This window comes from Lolium rigidum, chromosome 3 (assembly GCF_022539505.1).
Source record: "Lolium rigidum isolate FL_2022 chromosome 3, APGP_CSIRO_Lrig_0.1, whole genome shotgun sequence".
Lineage (NCBI taxonomy): Eukaryota > Viridiplantae > Streptophyta > Magnoliopsida > Poales > Poaceae > Lolium > Lolium rigidum.
Window position 1 is genome coordinate 31970766 of NC_061510.1, and position 19367 is coordinate 31990132.

The 19367-nt window shown below is 42.5% G+C and overlaps 1 protein-coding gene across 1 annotated transcript; it reads right to left on the bottom strand.

Annotated features, from left to right (window-relative positions):
* Nucleotides 1-625: 625 nt before the first annotated feature.
* Nucleotides 626-3273, bottom strand: LOC124701388. Its single transcript, XM_047233439.1, has 2 exons — nucleotides 2953-3273; nucleotides 626-2218 (listed from the first exon to the last, which is right to left on the bottom strand). The coding sequence occupies exons 1-2, from the start codon at nucleotides 3053-3055 to the stop codon at nucleotides 672-674; spliced, it is 1650 nt and encodes a 549-aa protein (XP_047089395.1). The 5' UTR covers nucleotides 3056-3273; the 3' UTR covers nucleotides 626-671.
* Nucleotides 3274-19367: the final 16094 nt, after the last annotated feature.

A 19367-nucleotide genomic window follows, 5' to 3' on the forward strand; every position in this document is an offset into this window, starting at 1 on the left:
GTAGTGAGTCAACTATATAACAATATAATACATAATAGTTTCAAGTTTAATCATAGAAAAAATACATTTGATGACTTTGTTACTAGTATTTTTGGTTGAATAATTGACATATCAGGATATAATTACTAATAAAGGCTAACATAATTTTATTCGGATACGGATATATCCATTTCTATATTCACATTTTGTTAAGAATCCAATGCCACAATTGTTTTGTGTATTTGTAAAACGGATCTAGATATACCATGTCCATTTTCATGTTTGTCAAATAATTCGGATTATCCGCTAATAGTTCCCCCCCTACATATGTATATGTATAAACACTGTGTACTGCTTCTCCCTTTTGCTAATGGAGAAAGAGGAAGTGAATAAAATGGGATTTTTAAATTTTTTCCTAGCGACAGATTAAAGTGCTTGAGCTCACTATGCCCATCTAAATGTTTCAAGTTGAATTGTTCCGGTTCTTAGCTTGCAAATGTGTCCCATAAATACAGGTTCTGCTCGTTTCAGCAGTTCCCCACTTCCAGTTCAACTTCCAAGTTCTGCTTGGCCAAGTATATTGTGATATATTAGTAAAAAATGACTGGCACGGAAGAAATTCTTCAGCAAAGTACAATCTCCTCACCATATATACAATGTATACATTATACATAAATTTAAGGCGATACAACCTAGCACCGCTCGTCTCCTTCCCAGTTATCTTTCTCCTTCGGTCCAGTCGGGCCTTCCTCCTCATACAGCTCCGCCGGAAGACTGTCGAATATTGCCTCCACAGTGAACCGGAGAAAGAATGGCAGGAAGCTGAGCACCGTGTCCACCTCAGACCGTGAGTTGTAGGTCACGGCCGGGCCCCACTCCCTCATGTACTGCAGCCAGCACGGCTCCACCACGGTGTCTCCCAGGTATTCCGCGGAGATTACCTCATACATCGTGCTTGAATCGACAGACAGATCGCTCCGCGCGACATCATTTCTCATTCCGACGCCAAGCTTCTCAGAGCCCTGTAGATAACAGCCAGGATGGGCATAGCTTGCATGTCCATTCCTCGACGAGTAGACGATCGCTTTGTTTCCTGAGATGAACTCTAAGTCCGAAGCATCCACCCATCCGCCCCCGCTGTGCTCTGAGTAGTAGATAGATGAGAGTTCACCCGAGAAGTTGCTTACGCGGAGGGTGAAATGCTCCCAGTCACCGGTATGCCTCCCGACCTTCTGAAGAGCAAAGCTTGCAAGTCCAACCTTTATTGTTGCTGGCCCATTGAACGGGCAGAACACCCACATCGCAATGTCAGTGAAGGTCCCTCCATGAGCCGGCTTAATATGAGTGTAGAGCTTGGCGCTCTTCAGATTACCAACTTTGACATACTCACACCTATCATCATCAGGGAGGTCAATCCAGTACTCACCATCATTCGTCCCACCAGCAGGCAGGTTTGAGCCACCAGCAAGTATTGCATCTCCCATCTTTATATCTTTCTTGTACAGGGTAGCTCCATTCTCAAAGAACCAAGAAACGGATGACGGCAAATATGTCTCTTGTGGGTAGAAGAAAACAGTCGGGCCATAGTGTTCAATTAGTGCATGAATCTGATCTAGATTAGGCATGGCTCTCAGATTCAGGTCAAAGTTCTTCAAGCAGGGAATGCCTGATTCCTCGGTGATATCCGAATCTGTTTGACAATAGAATGTACCAACGGGTATACCTCGTCCTGCCATCCCACGGTCAGAAGGCCTTGTGTTCCAAACTTGGAATGAACTTTTCATATTCAGGACTGACCTAAAGTTTTCACATGCATCTGTTAGGTCATGTCGCGCACATCGAACAATTTCCAGTGATGGCTTCTTTAGTCCTCTAGTGACCACATAGCCAAGGGCTTCATAACCCTCAGGTGGTGATGGCGACCAAATGCACCCACATTCACCATTGTCATCTTCATACGAGTCAGCATCGGTCCAAACGAGGGTGTAATCCAATGGTTTCACAAGAGCGGGCTTGCTATTGATCAATTGAGAGCTAGTTGCTTCCCTTGCAACAAGAAGAAAGCCATTTAAAGGCTGGTCATTCTGTTGGGCGTAGTGCCCAAGGCAGTGGAAACCATCAGGAACTTCTTTTGGCTCATAGAATGTAGCTCCAGAGAAACTCCATATATTCTGCAATTCGCTAACATTTGTAACATAGAGCTCTCCTATGCATATTACACCCTTAGCGAAGTCCCCTCCTGTGAAGTAGTTGATAAACAAAGTTACTACAATGTTCGACCATTCAGGAAAGAAAATCTATTTGGCAAAATAATAACAAGCAGTTTCAGAAACAGAACAGTTTTGCACATGCGCTTAATCATTGTTACTAAAGTAAGAACACAAAAGGAAATTGCAGCCCCATCACAACAAAAATACCAACTTTGGGTAGCATGTAGAAACTTAACTGCAGAAATTGTTTCTTCCTAAAAATGAACCGTGTACATCCTCTCATACTATATGATTAACAATATTCTTGCCCCTAAAGAAAATCTTTGAACCAATGATTGATTGGTACCTTATAATATGCCATGCCTTCTAAGTAAAACATATCGATGCTTCCGAAGCAACTTCCAAGGCAAGTACCAAGAGGAAGCCACTACGGCAAGCAAATTCCTAAACGAAGATCATACCTACCACAAAATAACCATCTAAACAACATGCTCACAGGATAAATTGTACTGTTGTCATACTAGAAAAATCCCCTTTTGGGAAGAAGGAAACAACAATACGATCAACATTGATGCAAAGAAAGTAGTGGTCAACAAATTAAGTAGTACAAACTCACACGCGGTGAGTAGAGCTTCTAATCATGAAACTACTTCAGGCTGATAGCATGAGAGGTATCGCCGATCCACGGACCGATTGGAGAACCAAATTAGTTACCAGTGCTAAGAAGTACAAACAACGAACAGGGGAAGAAGGCGTCACAGACCTTGCGGCCACGCGGGCAAGGGCGCCGGCAGCTGGAACGGCTCCGGCAGCTGGTTGTCGGCGCCGGATTGATCCCCGCAGCAGGAGCTGCTGCACCCGCCCATCACCCACCAAGTCTTGCCTTTTCCCCTAGTCCAAGGTCCAAGCTCCCCGCTTCTACTCTCCGGCTACTATTAAAAGGTCAATTAGCCGGCGGGTGGATCCGCACGCCCGAACTCCGGTCAAACGGGAGCGGCTCGGCCATCAGCTGGTACTGGTAGCCTGGGAAGAGACGCCGGGTCGATGGCGACACGGATCCGAGCTCGGGACTGGGGCGGCTTTAGTTTGGGGAAAAGAAAAGGAAAGGCGGTCTCTTTCGGCGGCGTTGGATAATCAGAATATAATTGTGGTTTGCGTGTACGCCCGAACGTGGCTTTGCGCCGTGTGATTCGGATTCGACGGGATACGCATATATTCTGCAAACTCGATTATTAGGGTTAGGTATGTGGTCAACGTGACACGAAAGAAAAAATAAGAATATCTAAAGAATAATTTCCCGGCCTGACACGGAACTGCAACGACTCAAACAAGCACCACTCTGTCAAGATATTTTCTTAAAACAAGGTAAAAGATTTGCCATTTAATAGAGAAGAATTTTAGAGTTTTATAACAAATATCTAGTACATGCCCTAGGGTTTTAATCAGCGGCAGAGCCAGAAACTTTCCAAATGTGGTGCTAATACTGGCTTAGTGGTGCTAAACATCTAGGAATTTCATGTTTGTACACGTTGAAATCTATGACGCACTCATTGCAGTGCTGGACCGATGCTACAACACCGGTAGCACCAGGCGCAGCTCCGCCACTGGTTTTAATAAAAGCCTACTCTTAGGTATTACATTGCTCAAATGTTTTGCCCCGGCTTAGCACTAAGCACGAGCCTCATCCTTTTATCTTGGTGATGATTATGTTCGTGGTGGATTGATGGTGGCGAAAGACTCTGGCATTGCGATCCTTCCAAACTTCCCAAGAGATGAGCATTATCAAAGATGCCATAGAGTTCCTATATTGGTCTCTTCCTAAGGCAATATTTGTCCACCACATATGGACGTTTGGTTCATTGACTCAAGACTCTGGGATCTACAATGAATGCCACACCAAGGAAGTCTCTCTTTCCAAATCCGCAAGGTAATCGACAATTGTACATGAGGTGCTCCGCCGCTTCTTGGACTTGGTTGCAAAGAGGAAAATTCTCACAATTGTCCCAACCTCTAAGCTAAAGCCTATCCGCCGTCCAAACTCTATTTTGCATAATCAACAAAGTGAAGAATTTACACTTCGGAGACGTCCAAACTTTCCAAACCGTGTAGTTTAGGGAGGTTGAGACAAGGCCTTCAAATTGCATCTCGCAGGCCGAGGAAGCGGAGTACTATCCAGCATTCGTGAACTTCCAAAGAATGGTGTCTGGCACATCATGCACAAGATGCACATCATCAAGAAGTCCCCATCGCTTGACAAATTCTTCAACATGTGGCACTCCAAAATAATGAGAGATCTTGATTTGATTGCCCCAAAAGTTGTTCTGGAGAGCCTTCTGAGCATAGAAATTCTTCTTCTTAGATAATTTAAAGAGCAAGGGCGCTAAGTCACACGGGCAAATTCCACGAAGCCAAGGTGAAGTCCAAAACTTTGCCTTTTCCCCATTTCTAATATTAACAAGAGTAGCGGCCGAAAAAAAATCCCTCGGTCCTCCTTATTGCATGGATTGCCAAGCCCAATCCAAGATTTAGTTTCATCGGTCCACTCAACCCATAGCCATCTTAGCCTTAGGGCGTCGAAAAACTTATCAATGTGCAAAATAGCAAGACCACCAAGATTAGTAGGGTGGCAAACTTTCTCCCAATTTACTTTGCACATGCCACCCGTCACTTCGTCACGTCCCTTCCCATAGATATGCATGAAGAAGTGCAATGATTCTTTGAGTGACCTCCTTGGGGAGGTCAATGGAGGTGATGTGCAAGATCTCTTGAGAGCTGAGGACGGAGCGAACCAACACCCTTCTACCACCCATGTTGACATTTTTCCAATTTCTGGAGGCAAACTTTCCGACTATTTTATTTTCCAAGTATTGAAGGTCCACATGTTTAAGTCTAGTTAACGACAACGGTAAACCCAAATAGCGCATTGGGAAGGTGGTTCTCTTATCCGAGAAAGGTTGTAGGATGTCCTCAAGGTCAGGCCACCACATTGAATCGAGGCAACTAGGATTTTTTGAGAGTTGGCACACAAACGGTCACATCTCCAAAGGTAGTTAGGATGGAAGCAAGACAGGCGATATCTTCTTCAATCGGGCCACAAACAGCACCACATCATCCACATATAAGGAAGTGCACACCACTATAGCTCTTCAAGGGGGTGTAGCCTTCCTTGTTTGGTAGCCGTTGCTAGAATGTGACTTGATCAAATCGATAGACAAGATGAAAAGAAGAGGAGAAAACGGATCGCCTTGCCGAAGGCTGCAGCCATGCTTAGTCGGATCACAAGCAACACCATTAAGGAGGACTCTTGAAGTGGAAGAGGAGAGGCGCGCCCAAATCCAATCTCGAAATTTCCTCGGGAATCCACAGTGTTGGAGAACGTCCATGAGTTAGTCCCATCTCACCGAGTCGAACACCTTCTTAATGTCAAGCTTGAAAAGGAGGCCAGGGTGAAAGTGCATGGAGCCCCCATGTGTGGTTTTGGTAATTAATGACAATCCCTATGGACTAATGTTTGCATTGAGTTATATTTGTAGGAGTTGTCCATAGGCAATTCTTGAACCATATGTTGGCTTCAAGGTTGCAATAAGAAGAATTTGGTGAAGGATATCAAGTGTCAAGTATGTCTTGAAGATGAAGATGAAGTGAGCCCTCAAGTTACTTCAAGACATCAACATGATGAAGAATGAAGAAATGAAGTGCAAGTTCAAGATGAGCCATCTCGAAGAGGTCCTTTGCTTGAGTCTTGCCATCCATATGGTGATCATGGATATGCGAAGATGCGCCAAAGAAGATGCTCTCCCATAATGGATTATGGGGGAGCAATCCACATGGTGGTCATGGTTATGTGAAGATGCGCCGAAGAAGAAGCTCTCCCATGGTGGATTATGGGGGAGCAATCCACAAGACTTCGTCAAGCAAACACAAGCAAGAAAGGTGTTCCATCTTGTTGAGGTCAAGATCGTCGTCATCAAGCTCAAGTGGAATGCGCAAGTATAAGGTTTTCTCTTGATAGGGTTTCTTTCTCACCGGTCTCATAGTGTAGTTGGAGACCGGTTTATAGTTTAGTTGCCGTACTATCAAGAGGGCTCTCGAGTGAGTAACTCGATCGTATCGTTCGGAGAGAGCTCAAACCTTTGCATCCTTGCATCATCTTTCTTGGTTGTTATTTGGACCTTATCCATGTGATGTTTTAGAGCTTGTGCTTATTCTCATGACAAGCTCTAGTTCATCGAAAACGGATTTTGCATAGATCACTTGTTGCGTTTTCGAGTTTGGTTCATCATCTTTCTTGGTTATTATTTGGATCTTATCCATGTGATGATTTAGAGCTTGTGCTTATTCTCATGACAAGCTCTAGTTCATTGAGAATGGTTTTTCCATGGGCAACTTGTTGCATTTTCAAGATTGGAGGTTTTACCGGTATGTCTTTTTGAGATAGGTCAAACCTTTCATCATTTGTTTCTATCCTCCTTTGCTAGACTATGATGTTTCTATGCATATTGTTGTAGAGCTCGTTGTTGTGATTTCAACGAGCCCAAGATCATCGAAATCGGAGTCCGGATGCAAAAGCTATGCCCGTTTTAGTTTTGGTGTTTCGCAGTTGCTTAGGCCGGATATTTTGGAAATATCCGGGCCGGACTATCCGGTCGGATATTTCGGAAATATCCGGCCCTCGAAATCGGCTAAGGACCTCCGGAATTGCTGCTCAGTATAGGGGCCGGACATTTGCCCGGATTTTGACCAGGTTTTGTCCCAGAGGCCGGATTACCGGGGGGGGGGGGGGATTATCCGGCCCTTACTTAGGCCGGATTATCCGGCCCTGGTTTTTCCCAACGGCTCGATTTTCTTGGGGGGTATAAATACCCTCCTTCTTCCTCCTTGGGCTGTTGCTTCTTCTACTCTCTCTCTCCTCCATTGTTGTTCTTGAGAAGCTTGCCCTATCTCTCTATCCCTCCATGATTCTTGCCCCATTTTGAGGGAAAAGAGAGATGAGATCTAGATCTACATCTTGACCAATCAAATCCCTCTCTTTGTGAGTGGAATCCTCTAGATCTAGATCTTGGAGAATTTTGTGTTCTCCTCTTTGTTCTTCCTCTCTTATTCCCCCAATAGCTTTTGTAGCTTTGTTGGAATTTGAGAGAGAAGGACTTGAGCATCTTTGTGGTGTTCTTGCCATTGCATTTGGTGCATCGGTTTGAGTTCTCCACGGTGATTCGTGGTGGTGAAAGCAAGAAAGTTGTTACTCTTGGGTTCTTGGAACCCTAGACGGATTCTGAGACCTTTGTGGTGATTTGTTGGGAGCCTCCGATTAAGTTGTGGATGTGTGCCCCAACCTTTGTGTAAGGCCCGGTTTCCGCCTCGAAGGAAATCCCTTAGTGGAACCGTGACCTAGGCCTTTGTGGCGAGGGTCACCGGAGATTTAGGTGAGGCGCCTTCGTGGCGTTCGGTGTGTGGTGTGAGTACCGCATCTTGGGGTGAGGCCTTTGTGGCGTTGGTGTGCATCGAGCAACCACACCTCAAGGTGAGCCTCTTGTGGCGTTCGGGAGCACTAAGCCACCGCACCTCTCCACCGGAGATTAGCACTCGCAAGAGTGTGAACTCCGGGATAAATCATCGTCTCCCGCGTGCCTCGGTTATCTCTATACCCGAGCTCTTTACTTATGCACTTTACCTTGTGATAGCCATCGTGCTTGAAGTTATATATATCTTGCTATCACATACTTGCTTGTATTGCTTAGCATAAGTTTGTTGGTGCTCATAGAGTGAACCATTGCTTAGAATAAGTTGTTGGTGCACATAGGTGAACCATAGTATATAGGCTTTGGGCTTGACAAAGTAAACGCTAGTTTTATTCCGCATTTGTTAAGCCCATCTCGTAAAAGTTTTAAATCGCCTATTCACCCCCCCCCTCTAGGCGACATCCGTGTCCTTTCAATTGGTATCAGAGCAAGGTCTCTCATTCTTAGGCTTCACCGCCTTGAGAGTAAAGATGTCGGTTAGGGGATTAGCGCACAATAACTTGTTTATATTTGATGGCACAAATTATGATCTATGGAAAATTTATGTGCTTAAAATCTTACGGGGTATGTCCCCGGACATGGAGCAATATCTTGACATGGGTTTTTCTTCTCCTAAGGATCCTCAAAATTTATCTCTTGAGGAGGAGAAAAACTCTTGCCTCGATGCTCTTGCTTCTCATGTGTTTTCCATTGTTGTGAGCAATGTAGTTACTTCGTCAATCATGCCTTTTGGGAGCTCTCATGAATTATGGACAAAGCTTCAAGACAAATATGATGTGTCCAATATTATTGAGGATGATTGTATTGCTTCCACTTCCGGCCGTGATGAGTTCTCATCTTCATCCACTTCACCAAAGTGTGTCAAGACACAAGGTAATGATATGGTGAGTGGTGATGAAAATTGCAATGTTGATATTGAGCTTACTATTGATGATTCTTCATCTCTATCTCATTGCAATGCTTCATCTACGGACTCAAACACATCTAGCACTAGAAATTATTTACATTCTTGTGTTGATAGTCTTTGCATATCATGTGTAAGTTGCTTGAATAAATCTAATGATGATATGCTCGCATTGTCTAGTGGCCATGATAAAAATGCTTCTATTTCCTCTAGTTGTTGTGTGTCTAACAATGTAGAGGAAACCAAAGATTCTATTGGTCAAGACAAGATCTTGAAAGGAGCCTCAAGTAACTCCTCATCTTTATCTCACGGTCCTCATATATGCCTTATGGCCAAGGGTTCCACGGTACCTCCTACCATGGAACCTAATATGTCTCGTGGTGATAAGGATGAGGATGAATATGAAGAAGAGGATTGGGTTGTCTCTCTACGCGATAAGGGTAAGAGCGTATTCAAGGTTATTTGCAAAGATAAAATTGCTAGCACTCACTTCTTTGAAATCTTGACTACCGCTATTGAGAGCCAAAAACTTATTTGGATGCATGAGAACACCATTGATAAAAAGGGTGCTCTTGAACGAGAGTATGCCGATGATGTAGCATCATTAAAGAATGAACTTGAAGAAGAACAAACCATCAAGGAAGCTCTTGAGGAGACCTTTGCTCTAGAATTGTCTAGAGAAAAGGAAAACCATGATAGAGCTCTTGAGATGGCAAATGAACTAAAGCTAAAAAATGATAAGCTTGTGTTTGTTAATACTAAACTCCTTGAGGATTTTGAGCAACTCAAAAAGGGCTCAAGGGTCATTGAGAGTGCGCTCGCCAAACTCACCGAGTCGCATGAGCAACTTAAAGCTTCTTATCTAAAAGAGCATGCCAACTTGCCTTCTCCTATTACTACTAATATTGATGATTGTGCTACTAACTCTACTTCTTGTGAAGCATCTATCTTGAAGGAGAATGTTGAGCTAAGGGCTCAACTTGAGTTGCTAACTTGCAATTGTGGGAAATTGGAAGAAAATCATGGAAAGCTTTCTCGCTCCCATGAGGATCTTCTAGCCTCTCATGATAGGCTAAAGTTAGCTCATGAGGCTATCATATCTAAGGCAACACCTTGTGAGCCTCATGTGGATACTAGCACTACTACTCAAAATGCTATATTTCCATGTGCTAATCCTAGTAATTCATCCACTCATAAAATTGCTAAATCTTGTGATGAATTATCTTCCTTGCCTTGTTGCTCTAACAATGAAGATTCTACTTCCTCTAGTACTTGTGTTGTTACTAACTATGTAGAGGAAATCAAAGAGCTCAAGGCCCAAGTCACTTCTTTGAAGAATGACTTGGTAAAGGGTCATGAAGGGAAATACAAACTTGACACGATGTTGAGTATGCAACAATCCCCCAATGACAAGAGTGGACTTGGATTCAAATCCAACAACAAGAACAAGTCCAAGAACATCAACAGGAAGAAGGGCCAAGTACAAGTCAAAGACCCGGCCAAAATTGTTTGTTTCAAGTGCAATATTGAAGGGCACCATGTTAGATCTTGCCCTTTGAAGAAGAAGCAAAAAGGGAAGCGGCCTCAAGCTCAAACTTATATTCAACCTCAAGTTGAAGAAATGCCACTTCCCAAGAAGAAACAAGCCAATGCTCCCATTGTGGAGAAACCTAGTGAGAAGAAGGAGAAGAAAAGAACTTGCTACATATGCCGTGAGAAGGGCCACATCTCCTCCTTGTGCACTATTGGTACCTCATCCAACTCTATCACCATTGATGATGTTTATTCTCTTCGTAAGGATGAGGGTGGCAATGTGTTTTCCAAATATGTTGGTGCTCAAAGTGGTGTCAAGAAAGGAACCATTTGGGTTGCCAAGCCTATTGTGACTAACCTCTTAGGACCCAATGATGCGCGTAGATGTACACGTCCGTTGGGAACCCCAAGAGGAAGGTATGATGCGCACAGCGGCAAGTTTTCCCTCAGAAAGAAACCAAGGTTTAATCGAACCAGCAGGAGCCAAGAAGCACGTTGAAGGTTGATGGTCGCGAAATGTGATGCGGCGCAACACCAGGGATTCCGGCGCCAACGCGGAACCTGCACAACACAACCCAAGTACTTTGTCCCAACGAAACAGGTGAGGTTGTCAATCTCACCGGCTTGCTCGTAACAAAGGATTAAACGTATCGAGTGGAAGATGTTTGCAAAGAAAACGAGTAAACACAAGTATTGCAGTAGATTGTATGTTATGTAAAGAATAGGACCGGGGTCCACAGTTCACTAGAGGTGTCTCTCCCATAAGATAAAAGCATGTTGGGTAAACAAATTACAGTCGGGCAATTGACAAATAGAGAAAGGCATAACAATGCATATACATGATATGATAAATATAGTGAGATTTAATTGGGCATTACGACAAAGTACATAGACCGCCATCCAACTGCATCTATGCCTGAAAAGTCCACCTTCAGGTTATCATCCGAACCCCCTCCAGTATTAAGTTGCAAAGCAACAGACAATTGCATTAAGTATGGTGCGTAATGTAATCAACAACTACATCCTTAGACATAGAATCAATGTTTTATCCCTAGTGGCAACAGCACATCCACAACCTTAGAACTTTCTCGTCACTCGTCCCGGATTCAATGGAGGCATGAACCCACTATCGAGCATAAATACTCCCTCTTGGAGTTAAGAGTAAAAACTTGGCCAGAGCCTCTACTAGTAACGGAGAGCATGCAAGATCATAAACAACACATAAACAATAGATTGATAATCACCATAATCATAGTACTCTCTATCCATCGGATCCCGACAAACACAACATATAGAATTACATATAGATGATCTTGATCATGTTAGGCAGCTCACAAGATCCAACAATGAAGCACAACAAGGAGAAGACGACCATCTAGCTACTGCTATGGACCCATGGTCCAGGGGTGAACTACTCACTCATCACTCCGGAGGCGATCATGGCGATGAAGAGTCCTCCGGGAGATGAATCCCCTCTCCGGCGAGGTGCCGGAGGCGATCTCAGAATCCCCCGAGATGGGATTCGCGGCGGCGGCGTCTCTGTAAGGTTTTCCGTATCGTGGCTCTCGGTACTGGGGGTTTCGCGACGGAGGCTTTAAGTAGGCGGAAGGTCAACGCGGGGGGCCACACGAGGGGCCTAGGGGGTAGGGCCGCGCGGCCAGGGCCTGGGCCGCACCGCCCGTCCCCCGGCCGCCTCGTGGCCCCACTTCGTTATCTCTTCGGTCTTCCGGAAGCTTCGTGCAAAAATAGGACCCCGGGCGAAAGTTTCGTCCAATTCCGAGAATATTTCTTTACTAGGATTTCGAAACCAAAAACAGCGAGAAAACGACAGAATCGGCTCTTCGGCATCTTGTTAATAGGTTAGTTCCGGAAAATGCATAAATATGACATATAATGTGCATAAAACATGTAGGTATCATCAATAAAGTAGCATGGAACATAAGAAATTATCGATACGTTGGAGACGTATCGGCATCCCCAAGCTTAGTTACTGCTCGTCCCGAGCGGGTAAAACGATAACAAAGATAATTTCTGAAGTGACATGCCATCATAATCTTGATCATACTATTTGTAAACATATGTAATGAATGCAGCGATCAAAACAATGGTAATGACATGAGTAAACAATCTGAATCATAAAGCAAAGACTTTTCATGAATAGTACTTCAAGACAAGCATCAATAAGTCTTGCATAAGAGTTAACTCATAAAGCAATAAATCAAAGTAAAGGTGTTGAAGCAACACAAAGGAAGATTAAGTTTCAGCGGTTGCTTTCAACTTATAACATGTACATCTCATGGATATGGTCGACATAAAGTAATATAACAAGTGCAATATGCAAGTATGTAGGAATCAATGCACAGTTCACACAAGTGTTTGCTTCTTAAGGTGGAAGGAGATAGGTAAACTGACTCAACAATAAAAGTAAAAGAATGGTCCTTCAAAGAGGAAAGCATCGATTGCTCGTATTCGTGCTAGAGCTTTTATTTTGAAAACATGAAACAATTTTGTCAACGGTAGTAATAAAGCATATGAGTTATGTAAATTATATCTTACAAGTTGCAAGCCTCATGCATAGTATACTAATAGTGTCCGCACCTCGTCCTACTTAGCTTGGACTACCGGATCTTTGCATGCCATGTTTCAACCAAGTGTCACAAAGGGGTACCTCCATGCCGCCTGTACAAAGGTCTAAGGAGAATGCTCGCATTTTGGATTTCTCGCTTTTGATTATTCTCAACTTAGACATCCATACCGGGACAACATGGACAACGAGATAATGGACTCCTCTTTAATGCATAAGCATGTAGCAATGATTATTATTCTCATATGAGATTGAGGATGTATGTCCAAAACTGAAACTTCCACCATGATTCATGGCTTTAGTTAGCGGCCCAATGTTCTTCTCTAACAATTTTGCATGCTCCAACCACTAAAATGATAGATCCTTCAGACAAGACGGACATGCATAGCAACTCACACGATATTCAACAATAGTTGATGGCGTTCCCCGAAGCATGGTTATCGCACAACAAGCAACTTAATAAAATATAAAGTGCATAAGTACATATTCAATACTACGATAGTTTTTAAGGCTATTTTGTCCCATGAGCTATATATTGCAAAGGTGAATGATGGAATTTTAAAGGTAGCACTCAAGCAATTTACTTTGGAATGGCGGAGAAATACCATGTAGTAGGTAGGTATGGTGGACACAAATGGCATAGTAGTTGGCTCAAGGATTTTGGATGCATGAGAAGTATTCCCTCTCGATACAAGGTTTAGGCTAGCAAGGTTATTTGAAGCAAACTCAAGGATGAACCGGTGCAGCAAAACTCACATAAAAGACATATTGTAAACATTATAAGACTCTACACCGTCTTCCTTGTTGTTCAAAACTCAATACTAGATATTATCTAGACCTTAGAGAAACCAAATATGCAAATCAAATTTTAGCAAGCTCTATGTATTTCTTCATTAATGGGTGCAAAGCATATGATGCAAGAGCTTAAACATGAGCACAACAATTGCCAAGTATCACATTATCCAAGACATTTTAGAATTACTACATGTAGCATTTTCCAATTCCAACCATATAACAATTTAACGAAGAAGAAACTTCGCCATGAACATTATGAGTAAAGCCTAAGGACACATGTGTCCATATGCAACAGCGGAGCGTGTCTCTCTCCCACAAAGTGAATGCTAGGATCCATTTTATTCAAACAAAAACAAAAACAAAAACAAACCGACGCTCCAAGTAAAGAACACAAGATGTGACTCGAATAAAAATATAGTTTCGGGGGAGGAACCCGATGATGTTGTCGATGAAGAAGGGGATGCCTTGGGCATCCCCAAGCTTAGACGCTTGAGTCTTCTTAGAATATGCAGGGGTGAACCACGGTGGCATCCCCAAGCTTAGAGCTTTCACTCCTCTTGATCATAGTATATCATACTCCTCTCTTGACCCTTGAAAACTTCCTTCACACCAAACTTCAAGCAAACTCATTAGAGGGTTAGTGCACAATTAATAATTCACTCATTCAGAGGTGACACAATCATTCTTTTCACTTCTGGACATTGCATAATGCTACTGGACATTAATGGATCAAAGAAATAAATCCAACATAGCAAAAGAGGCAATGCGAAATAAAAGGCAGAATCTGTCAAAAACAGAACAGTCCGTAAAGACGAATTTAAAGCTGGCACTAGACTTGCTCAAATGGAAAAACTCAAAACTAATGAAAGTTGCGTACATATCTGAGGATCACGCTCGTAAATTGGCAGATTTTTTCGAATTTTCTACAGAGAACTGTGCCCAGATTCGTGACAGACAGCAATGCTGTTTCTGCGCAGCGATCCCAAATATAACATCAACTTTGACATAGAAACTTTACTTGGCACAAAAACATGATAAGGAGAGGTTGCTACAGTAGTAAACAACTTCCAAGACTCAACAAAACAAAAAATTGCTGTAGGTAAAAACATGGGTTGTCTCCCATAAGCGCTTTTCTTTAACGCCTTTCAGCTAGGCGCAGAAAGTGCAAATCAAGTAACATCGAGAGTAGAAGCATCAACATCATAGCTTGTTCTAATAATAGAATCAAAAGGCAACTTCATTCTCTTTCTAGGGAAGTGTTCCATACCTTTCTTGAGAGGAAATTGATATTTAATATTACCTTCCCTCATATCAATAACGAGCACCAACAGTTCGAAGAAAAGGTCTTCCCAACACAATAGGACAAGATGCATTGCATTCGATATCCAAGACAACAAAATCAACGGGGACAAGGTTATTGTTAACCGTAATATGCACATTATCAATCCTCCCCAAAGGTTTCTTTTTAACATTATCGGCAAGATTAACATCCAAATAACAATTTTTCAATGGTGGCAAGTCAAGCATATCATAAATCTTTTTAGGCATAACAGAAATACTTGCACCAAGATCACATAAAGCATTACATTCAAAGTCATTGAATTTCATTTTAATGATGGGCTCCCAACCATCTTCTAACTTTCTAGGAATAGAAGTTTCAAGTTTTAGTTTCTCTTCTCTAGCTTTTATGAGAGCATTTGTAATATGTTTTGTAAAGGCTAAATTTATAGCACTAGCATTAGGACTTTTAGCAAGTTTTTGTAAGAACTTTATAACTTCAGAGATGTGGCAATCATCAAAATCTAAATCATTATGAGCTACAGCAATGGGATCATTGTTCCCAAGGTTGGAAAAAATTTCAGCAGCTTTATCACAAGCAGTTTCAAGCAGCTTTAGCAATTTCAGTGCAGTTTTGTTCGCTTTGCACTAGGAGTAGAAACATTGCCAACACCAATTATTTTACCATTGATAGTAGGAGGTGCAGCAACATGTGAAGAATTAGCATTACTAGTGGTGGTAATAGTCCAAACTTTAGCTACATTATTCTCTTTAGCTAGTTTTTCATTTTCTTCTCTATCCCACCTAGCACGCAACTCAGCCATTAATCTTATATTCTCATTAATTCTAACTTGGATGGCATTTGCTGTAGTAGTAATCTTACTATCAATATCATCAGGTTTAGCAGCCATTTTATTAATTAAAGAGGATTGTGATGCGGACATGTATGAGATTCGGTTTCAAGCATTTGAAATTTTAGTTTGCGGACTTAAATTTCCCTATTCAAGTTTTCAAGTTGATTTCCTATATTTTTCAACAAGGTAGATTGTTCATTCATAGTTTTAGTAAACAATTGATTTTGCTCATATTGTGATTGCATAAAGTTTTTAGTGGATCTTTCAATTCCTAGCATCCTTTCCTCATATCTACCATAATCATTACCACTAGAAGGATATGGCCTATAATTATTACCAGAGTTGTTCCTATAAGCATTGTTGTTGAAATTATTATTTTTAATGAAATTCACATCAACATTTTCTTCTTGAGCAACCAATGAAGCTAAAGGAACATTATTTGGATCAACATTAGATCTACCATTCACAAGCATAGACATAATCACATCAATCTTATCACTCAAGGAAGAGGTTTCTTCAACGAATTTACCTTCTTACCTTGTGGAGCTCTTTCCGTGTGCCATTCGGAGTAATTTATCATCATATCATCAAGAAGTTTTGTAGCCGCCCCCAAAGTGATGGACATAAAGGTACCTCCAGCAGCTGAATCCAATAAATTCCGCGAAGAAAAATTTAGTCCTGCATAGAAGGTTTGGATGATCATCCAAGTAGTCGATCCATGGGTTGGGCAATTCTTTACCAAAGTTTTCATTCTCTCCCATGCTTGAGCAACATGTTCAGTATCTAATTGCTTAAAATTCATTATGCTACTTCTCAAAGATATAATTTTAGCGGGAGGATAATATCTACCAATAAAAGCATCCTTGCATTTAGTCCATGAATCAATACTATTCTTAGGCAAAGATAGCAACCAATCTTTAGCTCTTCCTCTTAATGAGAAAGGAAACATTTTCAATTTAATAATATCACCATCTACATCTTTATACTTTTGCATTTCACAAAGTTCAACAAAATTATTGAGATGGGCAGCAGACATCATCGGAACTAATACCGGAAAATTGATCTCTCATAACCAAGTTCGAGTAAAGCAGGTTTAATTTCAAAGAATTCTGCTGTAGTAGCAGTGTGGAGCAATAGGTGTGCATAGGAAATCATTATTATTTGCATTTGTGAAGTCACACAACTTAGTATTTTCAGGGGTATTCATTTTAGCAACAGTAAATAAAACAAACTAGATAAAGTAAATGCGAGTAACTAATTTTTTTGTGTTTTTGATATAGAGAGCAAGACAATAAATAAAGTAAAACTAGCAACTAATTTTTTTGTGTTTTGATTTAGTGCAGCAAACAAAGTAGTAAATAAAATAAAGCAAGACAAAAACCGGAAATGTGGTTTGGCTCCCGGGTGCATCTACACTCGCACCCTGGACCAACCATGCCTGGACAGATGGAAGCCCATGTGTGTATATTCGTGAGTATTGGAGGCGATATACGGATTAATAAACGAGTGCCTGTGCCCACTAGCCAGCACAGTTGAATACGTTGCAGTCCTCAACATATTGACGGTACATATGGCCGGCTGACGACTTGGACCGTACACCCACCGTCTTGGACCGCACATGTTCGCGGCCCAACGGCGCAATGCCTGGTACCACGCGTGGAGTAACGCATGGCTTCGTCTTTTTCATCCATACCGAGGGATTGGCTGCTCATGCTACACCCCTGCATCGCCTAGGATTGGGAAACTGCTCGTCTAGCTCTCTCTTCACACAATCCTTATTGTCTATCTGAATGAACACCCCATATGCTTCTCTAAGCCTGGAAGCTGAACGCAAAGTCCGTACACCTACAGCAAAGGTTAGAAGCACAACTTTCAGACAGTGAGCAGCAACTAGCCGTATCTCAGAGTCACTCAACTGGAAAGTTTTTTCACCACCACATAGTAATGTCATTAACACTTGCATACCAGTTATAGTGCCGACTGCCGAGGCTCCAACTGGACGATGCCCCTGGATATGTCGCCACTCGCGGTACTCGCTGAATACGCGAGTATAACATAGCATTAAGAATTATCGAACTCTCACCCTTTGCATCCCGGTATATACTCAAATTCATGAATTACCAACTCGCTGATGCACAACGATGAATTGTACTCGGTCGTCTTTGCACTCCCGTCACTATGTCCTCCTTGATATGCAAACCGTATACCATTGTCGAATTACAAGAATCTAGGAACACACTATCATAATTATGCATAGCTAAACCCATTACCGCTGCCCGATTAGGTACCTGCCAGTTCCTCACGATCAGCTGACTCATTGACAGCAATTTTTCTGACAAAAAGTAGGCATCATTAGATTACTGAATTTGCACACCCCACAACATAAAACACAGGTCTCTGAAAATTACATGCGTCCATGAGATTCCTACCCCCTCATGCTAGACTGGCACCAGATGCAAAACGAACTCTCTTTGGTGCATTCAAAGGTAAACCAGCGTGATCTCGTTTATTTCTCCTATCTCGGATAGGCGTGGATGACTGGACGGGTTTGGCAACACCGTTTCGACCGCCGGAGCATCCGGCATGTCATCGTCCATTTCCGTCACTTCGGGTTCCTCGATATCATCCGTGCCATCGAGCACAACAGCTCCACCACCGGCAACACACGGTTTTCGAATTAAAATTATGCATACCCCTTAATTTTTCCATTATAGGGAATACGAACACAAGGTGTGCTACAAACGAAGGAGAACTCACCCACCGAAAATTTTGGAGCACCTTTTCCATTTTTTCTCGGAACCCCGCAAATACGTAATTCGATTCCGTTCAGCCAATGTCAAAAGTATTTTTGTGTCCGTTCCATAGATGCTCTTGCAGCGGCAACCATTGTGTCTCCATGGCGCCATGTCCGCCGGTGCCCGACCCACCTTTACCCCGCACAGGTTCGCAACATCAACCATTGGTTAGTTAAAGCTACGGAACACTCATACTAATTCCGATCGTCATTTCGCCTTTTTACACACAACTGCACAAACTGATAACTGTTGGCAACCTGCTAGCGAGGGCTGCAAATTCATGCTATCTCTGTATGTGTAAATTATACCTTATCATCACTGCCACTTATCTGCATCTAGTTCACTCAACAACTGAACAATTTACTTTTTCTATACAGGAATGGGTACCTCAGCAGTTCACAACCTGGCTCAGATTCTTGCCATTTCCAGATAAATTTGAACTTTAACTACAACGCACAACCCCCTCTAATATTCATTAACTTCACACCAGTGCATCATTCACAATAACAATTCTTCTTTACCTGACGATGCATGATCAGTCGTTACTCAAATCGACATGATTTTACTTTTTCTGCTAGGCTGATTTTCATGTGTTGCTTACACCAGTCGACCAAACTCAGATTTCTGGGTTGCTTTTTATATGTTATATCCACCCGCAAAAAAAAAGACTGACATTTTCCAAAATTTCAGAAATTGCGAATATGCTTCCTAGTTTTTTACCTCTTGGCGCAGTCCATCAATGTCTGATTCACGGTGCACTGAGTTCAATTGGCCTGCCGTCCTCTTCTTCATCGCCGGCACCTGCTAGCGCTTGCAAGATGCCCGCCACGGATGGATCTGACTTCAACCGACCCGACATGGCTGCACACACCGTCTTCCACCACTGCATCACGGATGGATCTGACTTCAACCGACC